Genomic DNA, 21,349 nt, shown 5'->3' with positions numbered 1-21,349 from the left:
TCCCACTGCCTCCCAATTGCACCCGAACCAGCGCCACCCGTCCCTCGCTGACAGTGGGCAGTGGATCTCGTCGGCCGTCTTCTCCCACTTTTGCTTGTGATTATCACCATATCGACCAACGGTCAGGACAAGTACGGAACGGACAGGTCACTTTCTGCGATTGGGATCTGATCAATTCTCTTGTACTTACATCCGCCACACAGTCCTCATGGTCTCCGGGTCAGAGCTTTCCTCGCGTCTTTCAACAAGCGTTGCATAGCATCACAGCAACTGGCCGGCGTCATTGACACCAGTATCGCCACTTCAAGTCGGTACCTGCAGCAAGGACATCCTTGGGAACCAAGCCCCTTTACCCTTTACGGCCCCAATTTCTGCACCGACTGACGGGTAGCTCGTGCGACCATCCGTGCTGTGAGGTACTGATTGCCTGTCACCCAAGCATCCTTCCACCGATACTCTCCGCGAGCAAATATACAAAACTGCACACATGGCGACAACACTTGAAGTTGAAGCAGCCTCCCTGCAAAAGGAGCGTCGTCAACGCTTCCACGAGGCCGACGTCGTGGTTGTTGGCGCCGGCGTCTTCGGCTGCGCCGTTGCTTTCGCTCTCGCCAACCAGGGGCGGAGCGTCATCCTCCTCGAGCGATGGATGCACGAGCCGGATAGGATAGTCGGCGAGCTGCTACAGCCAGGCGGGTGCGCGGCGCTACGGAAGCTCGGGCTCGGGCACTGTCTCGAGGGCATCGACGCGGTGCCCTGCTACGGATACCACATTCTTTTCCACGGCGACGAGGTCGTGTTCCCATACCCTGCGACAGACGAGCGGGGAGAGGTCGTGCTGGCGGAGAAGAAGAAGGCCGGCGAGGAATACAAGAAGCCGGAGGGAAGGGGGTTCCACCATGGACGGTTTATAATGCAGCTGCGGAAGAGCTGTCTTGGCCACCCCAACATCTCAGTGTTCGAGACAGACGTCCAGAACACCATAATTGGCGAGCACGGCCCCGAGGTCTTGGGCGTGGAGAGCAGGACGACAGACCCTACGACCGGCGAGAAGAAGGCCGACTGCTACTTTGGCAAGCTGACCATCATCGCCGACGGCTACGCCTCCAAGTTCCGCAAGCAGTACATTGGCAAGACGCCTGAGGTCAAGTCCAAGTTCTACGCCCTCGAGCTGATCGACTGCCCCGTCCAGCCCGCAGGCTACGGCCACGTCGTCATCGGCAAGACCTTCCCCGTGCTCCTCTACGCCATCGGCAGCCACGAGACGCGCGCGCTGATTGACGTCCCCATCGACCTGCCGGCCGCGTCGCCCGAGAACGGCGGCGTGCGGGGCTACATCAACAACGTCGTGCTGCCGACCCTCGCCAAGGAGCTGCGCCCGTGCTTCGAGGCCGCGCTGGCAGACGGCAAGATCCCTAAGAGCATGCCCAACAGCTGGCTGCCGCCGTCGCAGCAGTCATCGAACCCGGGCGTGCTGGTGCTGGGCGACGCGATGAACATGCGGCACCCGTTGACGGGCGGCGGCATGACCGTAGCGTTCAACGACGTGGTGGTGCTGTCGGGGCTGTTGGAGGGGGTGCACGACCTGGCCGACAGCGAGGCGGTGCGCGGTGTGATGAAGCAGTTCCACTGGCAGCGCAAGAACCTGTCGTCCATCATCAACGTGCTGGCGATGGCGCTGTACAGCCTGTTCGCTGCCGACAGCCGGCAGTTGCGCGCCCTGCGCCTGGGCTGCTTCGCCTACTTCCAGAGGGGCATGACTGAAGAGCCCACCGGCCTGCTCGGCGGCCTTATCCACCGCCCCTGGGTCCTCATCAGCCACTTCTTCACCGTCGCCTTCCTCGCTATTTGGCTCAACGCCCGCGATGTCATGGGCGGCGGCCCGCTTGGCTTCCTCATGTTCCCCATCGCCATGCTCGACGCCGTGCTGATCCTCTGGAAGGCTTGCGTGGTCTTCCTACCTATCATGTACCGGGAGGCGCTTTAGATACAGGATGAACTAAGTACTTGGAGTGATGTTGGAGCGATCCTTGTGCGTTTCGCGAAGAAAAGGCATAGAATCAAAGTAGGCGAGCCTGCGAGCTATGTCATTGCAATCAACCATTGAAGCGGGCATCCTACAAGAGGAAGACATATGAGTCTTGTTTAAAAAAAAAAGGGGGGGGGGGGGCGGGGGCAGACATCTAGATAAAAGATGAAGAAAGCGAGAGCGCGATCTTGCGCTAGCGGTTGGTTTGTTCAACGCCCTTCACGACATGGAGTTGGGCGGTTTCGATGTACGTATTTAGGTCCTGGTCTCGAGGGTACATATCCGCTCAGGACAGACAGATCTTGATTACTTAATTTTAATGACCATGACGCTACACCACTCACTTGAAATCTTATGCTTGACTCGAGATTGCGAGATTATTCGAAACTGATCATGGTGTTTCCAGCCTGTCTTACATGGCTCATAGCGCTCACATATTGCCATTCTGAAGACGCAACTTCTGTCTCAAATCTGGAGCAAATTGCAAACTCTTCGCGCTATTGGCATCTGGGACATGGTCTCTTTTAACTTGTCTGCCTCTATAATTCTTTCTGTTGTACTTTTATCGTACAGGGTCGACCCAGGTATCAAAGTTCACCATACGCCGTTTACAAATGCTAATGATTGCAAGATGCCCATACGAGACGCATGTTTGCAACATGCACAAGGAAAAGTTAAATCAAATGAAATAAAATAGAAGATCAATCAAGTGATGCGTCGCCGGTACACGCCAAACATCCAGCTGCCTCGCAAGATGACCATGCCCAGCGCCATGCCGATGCTGTCCTTGATAATGTTCATCTTAGTACCCTCGACCTCATGCCAGTCAATGGGAACCTCGGCGACACGTATCCCGGGTACCATCCCAATGACAGAGCCGTCGCTGGCGATGACGGGCGTGGGCGGGGCGGACTCGGCGAGCATGAGCATCTCGATGTCGAAGATCCAGCCCTCCATGTGCATGTAGGGGACGATGTGGGGCAGGGCGGCGCGCGAGAAGAGCTTGAAGCCGCACTGGGTGTCGCGGATGCGCGAGGTGGCGGGCGGGGTCAGGATCATGAGCACGAAGTGGAACGACTTCATGAGGAAGTTGCGCAGCGCCGACCGCTGCACCACCTGGTCGCTGCCCACCAGGTGCCCGCGGCTGCCGATCGCCACGCCCCGGTTGCTCGCGTCCACCACGTCCTCGCACCCCTCCACCAGCCGCCCCAGGTCGCTGAACTTGGACGCCCCGTCCGCGTCCGCGAACACCACGTACTGGCCCCGCACGTGCCGGAACCCGTGCGTCACCGCGCCGCCCTTGCCGCGGTTCTTCTCCAGGTTCACCACGCGCAGGATGTCGTGGAGGTTGTGCTTGCGGCTGAAGTCGAGGGCGACGTCGACTGTCTTGTCGCGGCTGCCGTCGTTGACGATGATGATCTCGTAGCCGGCCGCCTCCCCGCCCGTGGTGTTGTCCTGCCTGGTTTTCCTGAACACCTGTCGGTGATGGGGCGTTGTAGGGGGGCTGCCGACGCGCTTCTTCTTGTCTTCGCTGGTGGGCCGGCCAAACCTGGTGTCAAGGTAATCGATTGCCTCTTCCAGGGCGGGAAGTATGCGCTTCTCCTCGTTGTACGCTGGGATCACGACGGACACTTCGACTTCTGCAGGCTCCACTGACCCAGTGTCCGGGACGTCAAAGGCATCCTTGCTAGAGGCAGCGGCCTCGCTCAGCTTGCGCTCAGCATCCCATCGGTCGAACCAGCATGGCAAAGGTCGGGAGGTGATGCCATCGGGAGTGGTCGTGATGTATGTCTTTTCGGAGGGGAACGGAGCACGGGGCTTGGGTGCGATGATGTGAAGGACGACAAGGAACTGGCACAAGCATTGTCAGCACAATGTTCCTCCTTGGATGTTGACTTCAAGCCAACATTTCCCTTAAACAGATACAAGCAGTCTTGGGCAGTGTGCTTCTCCTGCCCGCTGGGCTGCTGGCGCTGTCGAGCGAGTTGGGGAATTGGAGGAATTAAACTTACAGCGAACACGCCCAAGCTGACGAAGGAGACCAGAATTAGAGGGAGAATGGTAAACGGGAACTCTCTTGCGACCATGTAAGTGGACCACACAAACTGCTCTACTCCGGCAAGCAGGTGCGCAGGGGGAGACAAGTCCGCCATATTTCTGACATGTGAAAGAGAAAGCTACCAACGACCACAAGCTGATGCTGAAAGGAGGGCAAGCCGCAATCAATTGCGGCGGGAATGGAGGTGCATCTGGCGAGGGACGACCATTGAACGAGGGTACACAGCTGCAATTGCCTGGGAAGAGGTGAGACAGGTATGCGACGGAGGGCGACGTGGTGTTGAGGAAATAAACTCGCCCGGATGCAGTTTGATGTGCCGGCCGGGTTGAGGCCACGAGGCACTTGCGCGGCGGCGACGGCATTGGGGCGTGTGCGACGGCGGGCAGCTCACCCTGGCGTTCACTTGCTGCACGCCCTGTGGTCCCTGTCGATCGGCCGTGTGGGGTGCTTAGGTGACCCATTGAACCCCATACGGGTGGAGGAGGTCTCGGTGCGGCAGTGAACCCTTGTCTATACTTGCCAAGTGCTACTTAGATAGACTTCACTCGTTACCATTCAGTCTTCACCTGTGCTTTTCTCCGCTGGTCTAGGAACATTCGACAATTGTCAACCCTCCTCCCCTCCGCCCCTAAGAAACATCGAATCCACCATCCAGATGTCGCAGAACTCAAGCAACGCCCAGTGATGGAATGAGAGTTTGCTCTGGCCAATAAGGCAAATACTCTCACAATTCGCTACCTTTTTCCATAGAGACACGCTTCAGGGGTCATATCTGCCATTGATACACGTCCAAGACCGTCCATGCTCTACAAATGTGTCCATATGTACAATTCTCGTGTGTACAATATGACAGTGCAGAGGGCCAGCCTTAGAATGTAATCAACGTCTCCTCGCTCCGATCGCTATCTTCAGAAGATGGGTAGTACTTGGTGGCAGCAGCCTTGTCGGCCCTCCTTCTGGTCTCAGACAAGTAGCTGCCAGGCTTTGGCGTGAGGAACTGGCGCACTGGCGTGGTAGCGGGACCAAAGCCGAAGTCGAACTCAGACAGGGCGCTGTCTGAGGGCGCATACGTCGCCTTTCTCCTGCTTTTCCTCGGTCTTGATCTTCCGATAGACTCGCTGGTCTTGTGGATTGAGGGCTCAGACGGCTTGGGCGTCTCGTTGCTTCGGCGGCGGAGGTAATCCGAATTTCGGGCCGTTGAGGAAGAGTCTGACCAGCTCGACAACTCACCCAAAGAATCATAGCATGGCTCGTTTTTGGGGGCTGTATCTCGAGGCTCGGGAGGGTTCCATGGCTCGGGGAGGTTGGCTTTCTGTTCCGCCGGCGCCCAGTGGATGGCCCAGTCGTAGCGGTCGACTCCAGTCAAGACAGTCCCCTCTCTGGTCGAAATCGATGTCGAAGGAGTAGGCTCGTTCTTTTTCTTGTTGGAAAAATCCGACTCCAGACATCTGACGGCATCGGACGAGCCAGATCCACTTCCAGTGCCGGATTCCACACCGACGTTGGCCCCGGGCGCTGGGTTTTGTCCCTGGGCGACGAGCGGGTTGGAGGAGTCGTGCAGTGCTTTTGTTTCATTTAGCATCGAAGGCTGATCCGCGAAGCTTTGGTCATCCCACATACCTTGCTGCTTACTCTCAAGCTCTCGCACTATTCTCCTCAGGTGCTCCAACTCAGCCTTTTCGTCTCCTTTCAGGGCTTGAACTTGGTGTTGTCTTTCTGTTCCCTGCTCAAAACATGGGCTCGTGGATGTATTCGTTCTGTAATTACGAGACTCGCCGGGTTTATCGTGGCTCGGGCCAGACGCATATCCTGGTGTCACAGTGAGTAATGATTATTGAACATCACATAGGTATAGACTTGACATACCTTCATCTACTGGTACTGGTGCTTGGGGCTGCTTCTTTAGCCTTGAGACCAAAGGTCTTTCAAATATCTTTTCCTTCCAAGCCTTGGAAATAGCTGATTTGGCCAAGGTGCCCTGAGATGGGGCTTTGAAAACGGATGGAAGGGGTTGGCCCTGCCAGTATTTGGCCGGTATGTTGGTGACATTGCAATCAACACCAGCGGCGAAGGCAGAAGCTTCCTTCTCAAGCCGGTGTTTGTGAGCTTCCTTGAGCCGCTCCTTGTCTGTGGTCTTGTAGGCATGGGGCACGCTCAGCAGGGCATCGGATAACGCATGTGTTGGAGTGTGGTTGTAGGGAGCCGGCTTCACAGTCTTCTTCTTCTGTTGCTCTTCTCGCTCTTGTGTCCTGCGAGCCTTGGCTGGGTCATCCTTGAAGAAAAGGACCATACTGACAGGTGGGCGATTTCTTGGTCGAAAAGTTTCAATATCAGATTGATCAAGTGCTTGGGATCACAAATAGGGAAGTAGAAATGGTGTTCGGGGTGCGATTTGTTTACCCGCAGAGCTGAATTTGCGAAGGACCCCAGGACCTGAACGAAGTCCTGCGGGTGAGGATTTTAATTCTTTTTCCATTTCATGGGTGGGAGGGCTTGGTGAATATAATTTCAGAGGACCAAGTACTAGTGCAAGATATACTACTTGAGTTATGTACGCCTTTGGAAGTCTAGGGTGGACATGGCGCCGAATCGATCACTACTCGCGGCTCATAAAAGTCACAAGACTCATCAGATATCGGTGCTAGCCTGACCCATTCAAGAAAGAACAGAAAGGGACTGACGGAGTAAATCATCCGGGCTCAAATAATTTGAGATTGACCATTGAGAGAACTCATTGCGTGGGAACCCACATTGGTGACCGACAAGGTCTTCTTCGGTCATGGTGCAGCCCTCAAAAGGGTTCCGCCTACATAGGGCTTCGCCACACCGTTTCTAATCATGAACTCGCGCTGCTCTGCTGAAACGGAAAGGGACCGGCTGGGATGGAGTATAACTCGTTTCCGTCTTCGTTAATGTGGGACCTAGAAAGGCAACGGTATTACGAATGGCGAAGGGTTTTATGAGACAAGCACAATAATATGGCACAATAACCCAATGCCCGACATAGAACATATTATCGCAATATAGATATTGAAGTTTATGAATCACATTGATCATACTATTCACGTACATCTTAATTTCCTCCACCTACCGCCAAGGGTTGCCTACTCAAAAAGAAAGCCCTCGCGCGGCTGGACTGTGGCCAGAAGGTAGTCATGTTGATCCTGAGGCTGGCAAGATAAACTTATCGTAAGCGCCTTGCAGTGCAAGGCCCTGTCTGCATACACCTTACACCTCAAAGGTCGATAGTTGTCTCTTTGCGCCCCATTCTTAGTGTCCGCCCAGCTGGATCACGCGACTCACTACCACGAGATCTAAGAGGCCGTCCCATCACCTTCTTGAGGCGATCCAGCATTCTGGAAGGCTTGCCAACCATGGTGGTGCTTTTAAGCGAACGAGTACCTTAGTCTAAGCATCTGGCGAAACACTGATCCCGAATCTTAGTCAAATAGCCTAAGAATGGCGCATATTTTTCAAGCCTCCTACTACAGAGTGACTCACAAGATACTAAATCTATTCATATAAATTTCCATTTCGCCCCTCATCAGTTTTAACCTTTTCATTAAGTCCCACGGATCGCCATGAAAGTTGCAGCAACAACAGTACTCGCCATCTCAAAGAAAAGCATCATAATATCTTTCTCGCCAACAAGGATACCAGGCCTGAGCCAGGTCGCCTCTTCGAAGTCCCTGCACGACATCCAATATGAACGGTGTTCCGTGCGCAAGAAGGCACAGAGAAGAAGACAAACCCCGGCGGACAGTTGCTACTGCGATCTAGGGCGGCGGACGGTGAAGGCTTGTGGCCTGCTGGCTCCTGGGCTTCGATCACGATGGTATGCAGAAGGTGCGCGTGCAGTTCCGATGATAATTACTGTGGTATCATGGGTTTAAAGCACTTGTTCTGTGTGCCTGTTTAAACGTTCCGATGGTTACTTTGTTCATCGTCCATTCCGTGTCATCATGCTCTTCACGAAACATCCACGTTAGTCAACCACCGACAGCAAAACACGTACATGGCAACATACCCCTCCCCAAGTCTGAAATCATGAACATCAGGCAAGTCTTTCCTCGAGATCCTGAACACTTCTTCCGATAACCATTTCAGGCCAAAATGTCGTTACGGTCAACCTAGCTTGTGCCCCCGGCAGCCTTGTCGACCCAACTTGCGAAGCCACGATGAGTGTCTCAAGGAGATGCACATAACAGAATGGCCCTCGATTCTGGCTTCCTACTCCAAGAGGTATCCGGACTCATGCGAAGTCGCAGTAATGTTTCAAACGCCCGGGCCTGGTTATAACACCGGTCTGTGTTAGTGAGAATCGGCTGTAGAGGGTGCAATTGTATAAAACTCACGGAGGCAATTGTCTATGTTCGGAACGTCGACTTGAGTACATCTTGCCCATCCATCGAACCTCGAATAACCTGACAGGATACGACTGGTGGAAAGATCAGCTTGCAGGTCGTTGAAGCATCAAGCAAGCTGAAATAGCTGTCGCATTCAAGTGTTGTGTCAGTCGGCGTAAGAAGGGTCGAAGCGCAGAGACTGTGCTGGATTGCGCCTTGTGTATGCTTTGCGCGCGGTTGTTTCTGGGACGTTGTTAGTTGTTCCGCCGATGATGAAGGCCAATGATGAGAAAACATGGAGCCTGGGATTTATACCTACTGCGTTCCGATGCTTGAACTGAGGCCCGAATGGTTGTGGGCGTGACAACCAGCAGCCAGCTGTCCCATTGGTGCTAGTAGTGCCATCGGTCAGCCGAAGCTGCCGATAACCAGTCCCCGAATCATATAAGGATGTTTTCCGCACACTAATGCAACGCACGCTAAGCAAGTCGTAAATATTTAATCACGCTGGGGGACTGGCCTTGATATTTTCACTCCAAGATTTGGAGCCGCCAATGATGATTGCGGGCGTAAGCCTGGTCTTTCGTCGGGACCAGATCCCAAAGGGCATGGCAGGCACAAGCAAGTCATGTTAAGACGAAGACGAACTGAGGTGGCGATGAGCTTTGCAAAAAGCTGACGGACCAGAAGATGAAGACACCTGGGCTTGTGGCAGGAGAAAAGAGTGTATAGACTGCACCCGTCCGGTGGTGCATTGAAGACTGCAGAGGGTAGCATGACGGAACGAAGGATAAATGAAAGACCTGGGCGCAGGGGTCAAGTGACTGAGCGTGGACAGAAATGATCAAGAGGCGAATGAGTGCAACGGAATCTTCGTGATGTTGGGCCTTGGTGTTGAGATTAGTTTGGTAGGTTGTAGATGAGAGAGGAAAGGATCTGAAAAGAGGTGCGGAGCTGATCGAAGCACATTGTTCAAAGGAAAAACAAACCCAGAGCTATGGGGATCGTTTCTTCCTTGTGCCTGGTTCAACTCGGCTTCGTGTCTTCCTTCCTGCTGTTGTCATCAAATGTATGGACGAGCAGTTTCTCCTGCAAGTGCAGTGGCTACCGGACACCTACCTAATCAGAGGACGTATTGATTGACACCTTTCATCATCTACCAAAACTGTCTATTAGTCCTGCAAGTGGTGTTGCCAGCTCCGCGATACGTTCCGACCCCATCCCCTCTCCTGAGACATCTTATGACGGAAAGTGGGAGTGGCTATCTATAGAAGGATCTCTGAGCATCAAGAGAAAGACGATACATGGTTAATTTTGAGCTCTATAGTCATTGTTTACGCGAATGAAAACACTAGAAGCCTACAGGAATACCTGTACACGCTTGATATGTGAAATGAAAGACATATACCCGCAAAAGTGTGTATCCAATGCATATTGAGTCGCAGTGCTCCCCGTGCTAATTGCTGATCAAGAGATTCTTGCTGTCACAGAATCAAGACATTGAGCAGTCACAAGGGATAGCAGAGGAGAAAACTTAAGCGGAGGGGAGTCGCTGCCTGCGAGCAAGTCAGTGTCTACTTGCACGTGTGGGTTTGTGATGCAAGCATTCTTCTCTCATCTTGATGCAATCATCCAGCCGGTCAGGATATCCCGTAAAGGTGACTTGGAAGGTGCAGCGGCTCGACGCTATTACGATATGGAAGCAAGAAGCTCCCATAGAACCTGTGGGCGTATCCTTCAGTTTAAATTTTATTTCGCAAAGAATTCCTCCTATTACAGCTGCTAGTCCTCGAGAGGCAATAGTACCAAGTGAGTTAATTACAGGTCCGATCACAGGCATAACAGTGTTTCACTGTGGAAAATGCGCCTGTCAAATCCGCTTTCCAACCATAGTCGAGTCTATTCTCTCATGATATGGGTAGATATCAATAGTTGCTTTGTCCATTTTTCATCAGGTCTATACTCTACGGCTACTATTCCCACGTTGTGAATAGTTATTGGTGCCCTTCGCTGGGGACTTTGAGATTATGAAATACAGAAGAATAAGATGTCAGCCTTCCTGTCCTCGCATTTTCTGGGTATACTACACTGTGATCGAAAGGCCCGCGCGTGTATCTGTAAGAATCATTCATAATGCTTCGGTATTGAATAGCTTCACGAAGCGCAGTTGCCGCGACTTAGACTGGCACCTGGTAGCTCAAAATCTATTTAAGCCCTTCAATTATCCAGCTGTTCACCTCTAAATTCTTCCTAAGTAGCTTCTGGATATATGAAACACAAGAGCGTGGTCCTCAGGCATGAAACGTTGTCAGTACAAATCCAGTTTAATAATAAAGTACTGTAGAATCAGAACTTAAGTTGGTACCTCATACAAGTTGATTCCATCCTAATGAAAGTTCTACAACGCATACCAAAATTCTGTATTAATGAGCTTTTTCCCTGTTATGAGTACAGACATGTTGTTGTACGTCCTTCCACCGCAAATTGGCTGCACAATGGGCCATGCTGCAGGCCATGTCCCTAACCACGTTTGAATATGGTACGACTAATGGCTACGCAATTCTGGTCCCACGCAGTTGACAGTCTCCCCCAGAGAGACCTTCCTCCATCTTCAAATTCTTGAACAAACCACAAACCTCTTGTCAATGCACGGCGATCAAGCATGTCAACAGGTGGTGGCTTTCCGCTCCCGTCTGTGGACTAGATTGGACTTTCGGAGCTCGAGGCAGCAGAATATACCCGTCGCACACGTCTGGCACCAGCTCGTTCAGCTTTAGAGGAAAGAGTGAATCATTCCGAAAATCTCTCGAGGTACAGGTGATGTGTTAATGATGGGTTAAAATCTTCGTTCGGATATTGGTCTCGTCCATTTCTAACATTGAACTGCATTCACAAGCAATCACTTTAAGATGGAATTTTGCTGGACCATGGCCCGCTTGTAGGCCGTATATATCTGAGTGTGCGACCTGGCCCAGGACCCCGGTGGCCGGCAGCATCCCTGACCTGGTGCCTGGATACAGGCCCGTGTCTACTGTGGCAAGTTTAACCGGGGCCTACCCAGCTCGGGGAAGTGCACATTAGTTTCACCCCTCCTTCACTTTAGCACAGTCACAAGTCTGACCTTGCAACCACTTCAGATCCATTGGCAGCTAAGGAGTAGAAGTGACTATAGAGGTAGGTACCAAGTCTATGCCAGCACTAGAGTCGCGTTCTTGCTCGAGTCTTTCCTTCTCTGCTCCGCTCTGGAGGATATTGTGCGGAAATTATTCAAGCCTCAAGTCAAGCTGAGTGTTCCGGCTGATGGTCCCACTGTGGAGCTGGTGAAGACGCAGGGCTTTGAATCCTTGATGACAATCTCAGCTTTGATCAACCAAGCTTTTGAGGATGCAGTCTAATTTCTGACCAGGAATCCTGTAAGAAGTACACGACAGGACCTGCTGTATGTTGATCCAAGAAAGTTTCTATATCTCAAAAATTGGTATAGAGAATGTATTGCGCAAAGAAAAAAGATAGTACCTTATTAGCATGCGGAGCAATAACTTGGACATTTAGGTACGTGTTAGCAGGGTTGTGCAAAACACAACGTGCTGGCTAGAAGGTCTTAATCAGGCCAAGCCTACCAGGCCGTCAGGCATGTCTTTACCGGCAGAGCTGGAGCTACTGCACCTGAAGTGTCGTCTGCACGACATCGGGTCTCGGCTATTTTAGCCGGGGTCTCTTGCTTACTCTGTGAGTGCGCATGTGCCGGTTGACAGGGGTAAACTGCCGTTATAAATTGCGATGTTATTACGTGGATTTTTATTTCGAGGTGCTGCTGCTCAGGATTGTCCTCAATTAATTCTCTTTGCATGCTGAGCTACTTCCTGGTGTATGTACACTGCTTTCTTGTCTGTCCTCGACTCATGGCTTTGAACAGATGATTCGGTGTCTGGCTGCTACTTGCCTATCCGTTGTTGGGACCACGGAAGGTACAATATGGGTTCATTATCAACTCCGGCTTTGCGTTCAGTGAGTTAATGGCATCTTGCTCCATTGACATTCAACGATTGCAGTGTGACCACACTCTTGTGACGTAGAAGGTCCTCGAAGAGTCTCGAAGAGTAGTAACACCAACTGTCAACCCAGCCACGCCGTGAGACAAGTACTTGGTTGAGCCATCGAACGCCATGTTCTATGTGACGGCATTGCGTAATGTGGTACAGTTGTTTTGCCCGGCCAAGTTGATCAGCGTTCACTGTCAAACTTCGTCTGATGAAAGAAGTCTCGCCCCTAAACTTTATTCGGTGCTGTCAGGATTCGGAGCTTATCTATGGGGCTGTTCTGCTTCCCTTCGAACATCATCAATAATTCAAGCGTTATAGCCAGCTCCGTGCTGTCAGAAGAATGATGAAGAATGACTTGCTGAGATTTCGTAAGAGCTTGCGTTAGTGTCCCCTTGACCTGACTCGATCCAACTTTTCCTTCGACCGAGGGCGGCTCTGAGAAGGTGCCGAACGCCGCCGACATGATCATTGCCACAGTTGACAGCATTTAGCCACGTTGGAGTACGGCTAGGAAGATTTATTAAGGGCGAGCCAAGCCTGCACGCGGCTGGAACCTTCCCAGAATATCGGCACAATTATTGATATTGATAGAAAAGCCATGCTGACAGACGGGAATGTGGGCGTGCTGTGGGCGTGTTCCATTGCCGATGGGGTCCACGGCCTGGGGCTGTCGATCCACCGCACCTGTATGCGGGCCGAGGCAAGTAAAAGACACGGAAGACCGGGGAGACCCCTTGGACCCCCAGATTGATCGGCTCGTCTGTTCTAGAAGCTAGACTGACACGCCTGCAAGCGCATGCTCCGTAACTTGCATTGGTGGGCAACTTTAATCAACGGAAACGGCTCGATTAGCTGGATTAGCTGGATCGGCAGAACAAGACGTTGACAGGCGGATGTGACCCGCCCTTAGGACACCGAGACGTGACTTGATTAGATATTGCCAAATTAGGTCATCAATATCGGTCTACTGAGCATACCCATTTCGAGAGCAGATCGGTCGAGTGAATTATCGAGTGCCCTGTTCATACAGATTGCTTGCGCTTTACACCGGTGGTCGTGGCGAGTTGAAACAGACCTGAAATACTCCGGAGTTCTCGGTACTGTAGTATGAAGGTGGATGATTGTTGTCCATTTCCAATGCCATCTGATGCCTTATGGAACCAAGAATAGTAACAAGGTTCTGAGAGAGGAAATATTTCATAGTAGCATCACTATACAAAATCATCCCCATTGTCCAGACAAAGTTGTGACGAAAGAGCGTGGCCACCACGTAGGCGGAAATTCCCGGTGGAAGACAAAAAGAGGAAGGGGGAAGAGGACGTGGGTCCTGATCCAGCAAGGTAGAAGGACCCCCAGGCCAAATTTAGGTTGGGACGGAGTGTGCACACGGCGAGGGTAGATGCAGGCAAGGCATGGTAGAGTGGAGACCAGGTTGCGTTGCGTGAGGAGGTGGGAGGGATTTGCCATCCACCCACCACCTGGGCACGCACCCAGAAACCTCTAACAGGAGAGGCTAGACTCGACTTGTCCCGACTTGTGCTGCTTGTCCTCACCCACACTGGCGACTGGCCACCCACGGGCGCCGCACCCTACCCTGTCACCCTGTCACCCTATCACCCTGTCCCGTCCTGCCTGCCTGCCTGCCTCTAGGTACCCAAGATCTGCCCGTCGGGTGGCCAAGGTCGAGCTTTTCAATCCACAGCATCACCATCCCAACCCCAAGCCGGTCCAGACTGAATTCCCATCTCATCGCAGGGTCCACAGGCTGCCGATTGCACGTCCACCTGCCGGCGACAGACCGATAGCAAAGCAATTCTTCGCCTTGAGAGCTCTGCGCCACATTCTCGACCACCCTCGTTTCGCTGTGGTCTCTGTCTGTGTCTTCGCCTCTGTCTCCGCCTTCGCCCGACCGATGGCTTCCTAAGCACGACAACTTGTGTCATAGCCCGCCCACCCAATCTATCCACACCCACCGACCCAACACCTCCCGCCCCCAAATCTGCCCAACCCGATCTAGCCACCCAGCGACGCACGACACAGCACCCCCAGCCAAAAGCAGCATCAGGACAGAGAGCGGCGCGCTGACCTCAGTGTCAATCGTCTCGTCTCGCATCGCGTCGCCTGGTCGCTGGGTCGCCTGGCCGGGCTCCTGCCTCCCCGTCTCCACCCCGCGCGCATCCGTTGTCGCGCGACCACCCTCGTCCAAAGTGGCGGCGCTTACCCTCCTCAGCTCCTCCGAGACCGAACTATCGCTCCAGCAGCACCTCAACATCGCGCCCGACCTCCTCGCGAACTACGAGCGCATTGCCACAGACGCCGGGGACCAAGAGCCGTTGATGATGGCACAATCCGTGCCTCATCAAACGACCGACAGGAGGCGCGTCAAGGTCTACGAGCTCCGTGACAACGACTGGTTCGATCGCGGCACGGGATTCTGTACCGCAACATGGACTGAAGTATGTCTCCCGGGGGAAATGTCCCCTTAATAACACTTCCTTTGATCTTGTCACATGTTGTATTGCGATGTCAGAGTCTCGTCTTATCCGCTCTGCATTGCTGCTGAGTTATCGCGCTGTCCGCAACAACTCATCAACCTCCCCACCATCGCATCGCACAGCTGCTTCCATCACCTCGGCTAACCTGGTCGCGTGCACTTCTAGACCGAAGAGGGAAGGGCCAAAGAGCCCCGCGTAATTGTCGACTCCGAAGACGAACCGCTGAGGACATTGCTAGAGACTAGGATCTGTAAGGAAGATGGCTTTCAGAAGCAACAAGGTATGCTATCATCTGAACTATGCTGTTCACATGTTGTGCACTCACCTGCTGACACCACATATAGAAACACTTATCGTCTGGACAGAACCAAGTACGGGGATTGATATGGCTTTGAGTTTCCAAGAGGCTGATGGCTGTGCCCAGATATGGTTCGTGTCATCTCCCCCCACGTTGAAGAATTAATGATATCACGAGAAGACTACGAGCAGAGAGCTAACCCTCGGTCAAGGAAATTCGTTAATGATGTCCAACGAACTCTGCAAGGGGACGTTGTAGGCCCAGGTATGCAATCCCTCTTCTCGCTCGCCTCATATATATGAAGCAAAGAGCTGACTCTTGCCCAGTGGATGACAGCCTTTCGGACGACCTGGCAATAGATGTTCCGCCCTCCATTCAACTTCCACCCGCCGAATTGGGTAGCCTCCCAGACCTCGAAACGACGATACGAGTGATCAGCAGCTCAGCAAACGGCCGTGACACCCTCGCCAAGTTGATAATGCACGAGGATTACATCGGCAAATTGATCCCATTGGTTGAGATGGCCGAGGATCTAGAGAGCCTCCAGGACTTGCATCGGCTTTGCAACATCATGAAGACAATCCTCCTGCTTAATGACACGACGATTATCGAACATGCGGTGTCTGACGAATGCATACTGGGCGTGGTTGGTGCTCTCGAGTACGACCCTGATTTCCCACAACACAAGGCAAACCATCGACAATGGTTGAAGGACCAGTCAAGGTACAAAGAGGTGGTTCGGATCGAGGATGATCAGGTCAGGCGCAGGATTCACCAGACATATCGCCTGCAGTACATGAAAGATGTTGTGCTGGCCCGGATCCTGGATGATCCCACCTTTTCGGTGCTGAATTCGATGATCTTCTTCAATCAGGTGGAGATAGTTCAGCATCTCCAGTCCAACGGCGCCTTCCTGCGCGACCTCTTCTCCATCTTCAACCCAGAAGAGAAGACAGAGCAGCTCAGAAAAAAGCAAGCGGTCCTGTTCATACAGCAATGCTGCGCTATCGCCAAGAATCTGCAGATCCAAAACCGCCAGGGGTTTTACAGCAGCTTGCTGAACCATGGCCTGCTTGCTGTCATCAACTTTGGCCTTCGGAACTTTGACGTTTCTGTCCGGGTAGGGGCCACGGACATCTTGGTTTCTATGATCGACCATGATCCCCATATGATTCGCCATACTCTGCTGCGGCAGATTCTGGCGAAGCAGCTCCCACTCACGGACACCCTCATTGACCTTCTCTTGGTTGAGGTGGATCTGGGTGTGAAGTCTCAGATCTCTGACGCGCTCAAAGTTCTTCTCGACACCATTCCCACCAGCCAGGGGCAGGACGGCGGAATTAAATTGGTGAATGGGGAGCTACAGTCGCGCCCACGACCCATGAATCAGATCAACAGCCTGGAGGGCCAGCAGCAGACTATCCTTGAGGACTTCTACGGACGCTCCGCCGCACGACTGTTTAAGCCTCTACTCGACTTGGAGGGCCGCACTGAACTCAAGTTTTCTGTCCACACTGACGGTATTTTCAGCTATCTCAATGACATCCTCTGCTTCTTTGCCCGACAACACCACAATTTGTGCAAGAAGTTTATCAGAGACCACAACATTGCATCGCGGTTTGCCCAGTTGCTCTCTTGCAAGGAAAAGCATCTGCAGCTTGGTACGTTACCTATCCCAACACTGTTCCAGTGAGCTCGACTAATAAGACAACAGTGGCAATTCGATTTTTCCGTCGTCTGGTCAACCACGTCGCCGATGAGTTCTACGTTAAGCTTGTCGCTGAGAAGCAAGTCCTCGGGCCGATACTGGATGTCCTCCTACTCACTCTTCCACGCGACAATCTTCTCAGTTCTGCATGCCTAGACATCTTTGAATACATTCGTAAGGAAAATATCAAAGACCTCGTCAAGCACCTAGTGGAGAACTACAGAGAGAAAATGACCGCGCTCGGCTACATCGACACATTCAGGGATCTCGTCCAAGGCTACGAGCAGAATAGAGGTTTTGCCGGCAATATGGACACATACTTCATGGAATCCGAGGATGAGATGGGCAGGCGCCCAACACACGTCAATGGGCGCATGATGGAGCAGATAAGCGTGGATCCGATGGAGGAGGAGTATTGGAACACCTCCGACGATGAAGACGAGAACCAGACAAAGCTGGCCGCCAGGGACTCTCTAGTCACCGGCCCCGGCCCCAGTCCCAGCCCCGGGCCCCTCAGCGCCCTTGTCGACTATCACTCAGATGAGGAGTCGGATGAGAATGGTGGTGATGTGGTGATGACCCAGCCCGACTCAGAGATCAACAAAGAGACGAAAGGAGAGAAGACTGAAGAGGAGCCTCTAACTCCGAACAGTGCGCCCCCGCCCGAGCGACTCAGTGAGAAACGCCGACGAGAGGAAGAGGACGATGATGAGTTGGGCAAGATGATGCAGCAGAACAAGCGACGCAACAGTACGTCTGCAGTCCAGAATGCGAGTGGCGCTGCGGCTACACTGCGCAAGAAGAAGCCTTTCGGCGGATCAACAAGCTCTGGAACGGCGGGGGTCAAGAAGATTGACATCAGGCTGTCCCCTGCCATCCAGAGTTCCATTGGGCAAGACTCACCAGGGCAAGATGATGCGGCATGAGCTACCGTACCTCTTTACTTGTCCTGGTCGTGAAAATGGCTGGGAACCGATACCCACAGCTCCAACTGACAACCACATCGGGGTTGAGTCAATAAGGACGTTTTGGATTCTCCATATCTTGTGCAATATTTTGCGCGACGCCCGGATTCTGGAACCGTCTGTTATGAGAGCTACGGCTTTTGCTGGCGCCTTCATAGACTCGATTCTACGGAGACAGTGGAGGGTAGCTTGGTTCAAGATTCGAGAAAAAAGCATCCGAATCCCATGTCGAAGATATGCGAGATCATGGGCCTCCTATTTCTGCCAGGCGTTCTGTGCTGGCACTGCTTGCCGGGAAGACAACAGACTTCACGCCTAAAAGACGTAGGTATTGCGAGCGACATTTGCATTTTGTATCAATATATAGGGGCTGGCAGGGACGGATTTCTGGGGCACTGGAGGCGTTGTAGCTGCTTCGTGGGTTTTTGGTATGGAAACCCGAGCCTGCCTTATGTCATTGATTCCCCAATTGCGACTTGATGAGGAAACATCAAAAAATGAGAAAATGGCTCTGCCGCTCCCTTTTGGATGTACACAAAGAAATCACTCCTAGAACCTCGAGACTATGAAGTGCTGCTTATATGCTGTCTTGCGACTAGTATTGTCCAAGCAAATAAAGCCAGAACGGTTTCTGGTGTTGCTTCAACAAAGACCTTCGGGATAGAGATGATGTCAACCGTAATATTTACTAAACCTTCCCCATAATACTCCGCATTAGATGGACCGAGTCATGGGGGATCGACAACTAGCCCGCTGCCGAGAAGCGACTACTCCCGACACTACTGCGGGCTATTTTTCGGCGAAAGTATCGGGAAGGCTGCCGGGCCGACGACGGACGACTCAGGAAGCGACAATATGTCTGCCCTGGCACGCCTCACGATCATTGATGTAGATAAACCGTTGCTGCTGCGGTGTAGGTGCTGAGAGACCATTTTCATCCTCCGTACACATCTAGTCACACACCTTGCTTCTTTCTCTCCCGCGCTGATCACGCTGTCGTCATGGCTTCATCCCAGCAAAACTCATTTTCCACTCCAAAGTGGTGGAAGGAGTCCGTTGTATACCAAATTTATCCATCATCCTTCCAGTCCTCGCCAGGGGCCAAGCTGCCGGGATGGGGCACTGTCAAAGGCATGACCTCGCGGCTGGACTACCTCAAGTCACTGGGCGTCGACGTGCTCTGGACCAGCCCGATCTACAAGTCCCCGCAGGCCGACATGGGTTACGACATCGCGTCGTACAAGGAGATCGACCCGCGCTACGGCTCGCTGGAGGACGTGGACGAGCTGATCGCCGAGCTCAAGAAGCGCGGCATGAAGCTCATGATGGACCTGGTCGCGAACCACACCTCGGACGAGAACGCCTGGTTCCTTGAGAGCCGCAGCAGCAAGGACAGCCCCAAGCGGGCGTGGTACCACTGGCAGCCGCCCAAGGGGTTCGACAGCCACGGCAAGCCGGTCCCGCCCAACAACTGGGCGCAGATCCTGGGCGAGGCCAACTCGGCTTGGACGTGGGACGAGAAGACGCAAGAGTTCTACCTTAGCCTGTTCACGCCCGAGCAGCCCGACCTCAACTGGGAGAACCCCGAGGTCAGGGAGGCCGTGTGGGATGTCATGCGCTTCTGGCTCGACCGCGGGGCGTGCGGTTTCAGGATGGACGTGATCAATATGATTTCCAAGGTCCCGGGCTACCCCGACGCTGACGAGGTGCTGGGCCCGGACCATAAATACCAGCCCGCGTGGAAGCACACGATCAATGGCCCGCGGCTGCACGAGTTCATGCGGGAGATGCACGACACGGTGCTGAGCAAGTACGATACAATCACCGTCGGCGAGATGCCTGGCATCAGCGACGACAACGAGGTCCTGCGGACGGTTGGGGCGAACTCGAAGGAGCTCAACATGATCTTCATTTTTGATGTGGTCGATATAGATAGGTACGATGTTCGGATGACCTTACGCCCTTGGACGGTCAAGGAGATGAAGGGCATAATCAGCCGGTGGCAGAACGTGATGATCGAGAAGGATGGGTGGAACTCGGTCTTCATCGAGAACCACGACAACCCCCGGTCCATCTCCAGGTACGCGAGCGACAGCGATGAGAACAGGGACAAGTCGGCGCGGCTGCTGGCCCTGATGCAGACAACCCTCGGCGGCACGATGTTCGTCTACCAGGGCGAGGAGATCGGCATGCGCAACTGCCCCAAGGAGTGGCCCATCGAGGAGTTTAAGGACATCGAGACGATCAACTATTTTAAGAAGGTCAACACGATATATAAGGGCCAGCCGGAGAAGATCGCAGAGGGCCGGGACATCATCGACGCGTAAGTATCTACCATGCTGCATTTTTGTATCTCATCCCCGCTCTACTGACACCCTCGCAGGAAAGCAAGAGACCACGCCCGGACACCAATGCAGTGGGACGCGTCCCCGAACGCAGGGTTCTGCGAGCCCAGCGTCACGCCGTGGATGCGCGTCATGGACGACTACAAGACGGTCAACGCCGCAGCCCAGGTCGACTTCAAGTCGGACACGGAGCTCTCGCCGTGGCAGTGGTGGCAGCGGGCGCTCGCCGACCGCAAGGAGCACAAGGACGTGTTCGTCTACGGCGGCTTCGAGGACCTCTCCGCCGACCACGACACGGTGTATGCCTACGCGCGGACGAGCAGCACCACCAAGGGGGAGAAGTGGGTCGTGGTCCTCAACTTCTCGGGCGACGAGCAGGACTTTTCGTTGCCCAAGGGCGTCGAGGTCGACTTCTGGGCGGCGACGACTTATGGCAAGTCGAAGGCGGAAGGCAAGGCGCTCTCCGGGGCGGTCACGTTGAAGCCTTGGGAGGGTCTTCTTGGGAAATGCAAGGCTGTGTGAGGGAAGCCTTTGTTGTGTTCTAGACCAAGGAATGGGGCTCGGCTATGGGTTGAGACTCGGGAGGGTCAATTTGGTGGAAGCCTTATTACCGGGCATGTTCGACCTGCAGGGACCCCTAGCTTGCTCACTGCTTACCTCTATGAGTACCCCTGATTCTAGTATACCCCGAACCTAGAGGCCCTGCTCTTAGGGGGTGAGTATGGAGTGATCAATCATTGAACTATACGCCTTACCTATAGGCAAAAGCTCGAGGTATAGATACTAGCCAAATTATCGGGTAGATATGTCGACAAAACATATAACAATCGGTCAGTGTTTTCTGGTCACGCCCGCGTTCTGCATGTAAGCGATGGCTATCCAAACAAGGCTAAGCGCCCTGCGTGCTTATTAGTTGCGTTGTCACCCCCTCTCTGTAGATATCTGCGGAGCCTTGGTTACAGCTGAACATAGTATCACTAAGCATTCCCCGCTTGAACATTCTGCTTCGGTCACAACTCTGTTTTTTTGGCTCTTGCTCTCGCGTGCTTGGGTACGTATCC

The 21,349-nt window shown here is 53.3% G+C and overlaps 6 protein-coding genes across 6 annotated transcripts; 4 read left to right on the top strand and 2 right to left on the bottom strand.

The window, feature by feature from the left end:
* Nucleotides 1-487: 487 nt before the first annotated feature.
* On the top strand, nt 488-1,987 carry J7T55_014427 (squalene monooxygenase; the record flags this gene model as incomplete). Its single annotated transcript, XM_053142423.1, has 1 exon — nt 488-1,987. One exon carries the CDS (start codon nt 488-490, stop codon nt 1,985-1,987), a length of 1,500 nt encoding a protein of 499 aa, XP_052994616.1.
* A 747-nt stretch (nt 1,988-2,734) lies between these two features.
* On the bottom strand, nt 2,735-4,182 carry J7T55_014426 (dolichyl-phosphate beta-glucosyltransferase; the record flags this gene model as incomplete). Its single annotated transcript, XM_053142422.1, has 2 exons — nt 2,735-3,880; nt 4,042-4,182. The coding sequence occupies 2 exons, from the start codon at nt 4,180-4,182 to the stop codon at nt 2,735-2,737; spliced, it is 1,287 nt and encodes a 428-aa protein (XP_052994615.1).
* A 774-nt stretch (nt 4,183-4,956) lies between these two features.
* J7T55_014425 (uncharacterized protein) lies at nt 4,957-6,378 on the bottom strand (the record flags this gene model as incomplete). Its single annotated transcript, XM_053142421.1, has 3 exons — nt 4,957-5,651; nt 5,721-5,897; nt 5,955-6,378. 3 exons carry the CDS (start codon nt 6,376-6,378, stop codon nt 4,957-4,959), a joined length of 1,296 nt encoding a protein of 431 aa, XP_052994614.1.
* Nucleotides 6,379-7,669: 1,291 nt separating this feature from the next.
* J7T55_014424 (uncharacterized protein) lies at nt 7,670-8,186 on the top strand (the record flags this gene model as incomplete). Its single annotated transcript, XM_053142420.1, has 2 exons — nt 7,670-7,923; nt 8,078-8,186. 2 exons carry the CDS (start codon nt 7,670-7,672, stop codon nt 8,184-8,186), a joined length of 363 nt encoding a protein of 120 aa, XP_052994613.1.
* Nucleotides 8,187-14,558: 6,372 nt separating this feature from the next.
* Nucleotides 14,559-17,904, top strand: J7T55_014423 (uncharacterized protein; the record flags this gene model as incomplete). The annotated part of the gene is made up of 6 exons (XM_053142419.1): nt 14,559-14,933; nt 15,138-15,252; nt 15,317-15,401; nt 15,482-15,534; nt 15,597-16,931; nt 16,985-17,904. 6 exons carry the CDS (start codon nt 14,559-14,561, stop codon nt 17,902-17,904), a joined length of 2,883 nt encoding a protein of 960 aa, XP_052994612.1.
* Nucleotides 17,905-18,944: 1,040 nt separating this feature from the next.
* Nucleotides 18,945-20,810, top strand: J7T55_014422 (lpha-glucosidase maltase; the record flags this gene model as incomplete). The annotated part of the gene is made up of 2 exons (XM_053142418.1): nt 18,945-20,266; nt 20,327-20,810. 2 exons carry the CDS (start codon nt 18,945-18,947, stop codon nt 20,808-20,810), a joined length of 1,806 nt encoding a protein of 601 aa, XP_052994611.1.
* Nucleotides 20,811-21,349: the final 539 nt, after the last annotated feature.

This window comes from Diaporthe amygdali (assembly GCF_026229845.1).
Source record: "Diaporthe amygdali strain CAA958 chromosome Unknown NODE_11_length_1138210_cov_64_948100, whole genome shotgun sequence".
Lineage (NCBI taxonomy): Eukaryota > Fungi > Ascomycota > Sordariomycetes > Diaporthales > Diaporthaceae > Diaporthe > Diaporthe amygdali.
Note: the sequence above shows the minus strand (reverse complement) of the source record. Positions and strands in the feature narration are given on the sequence as shown.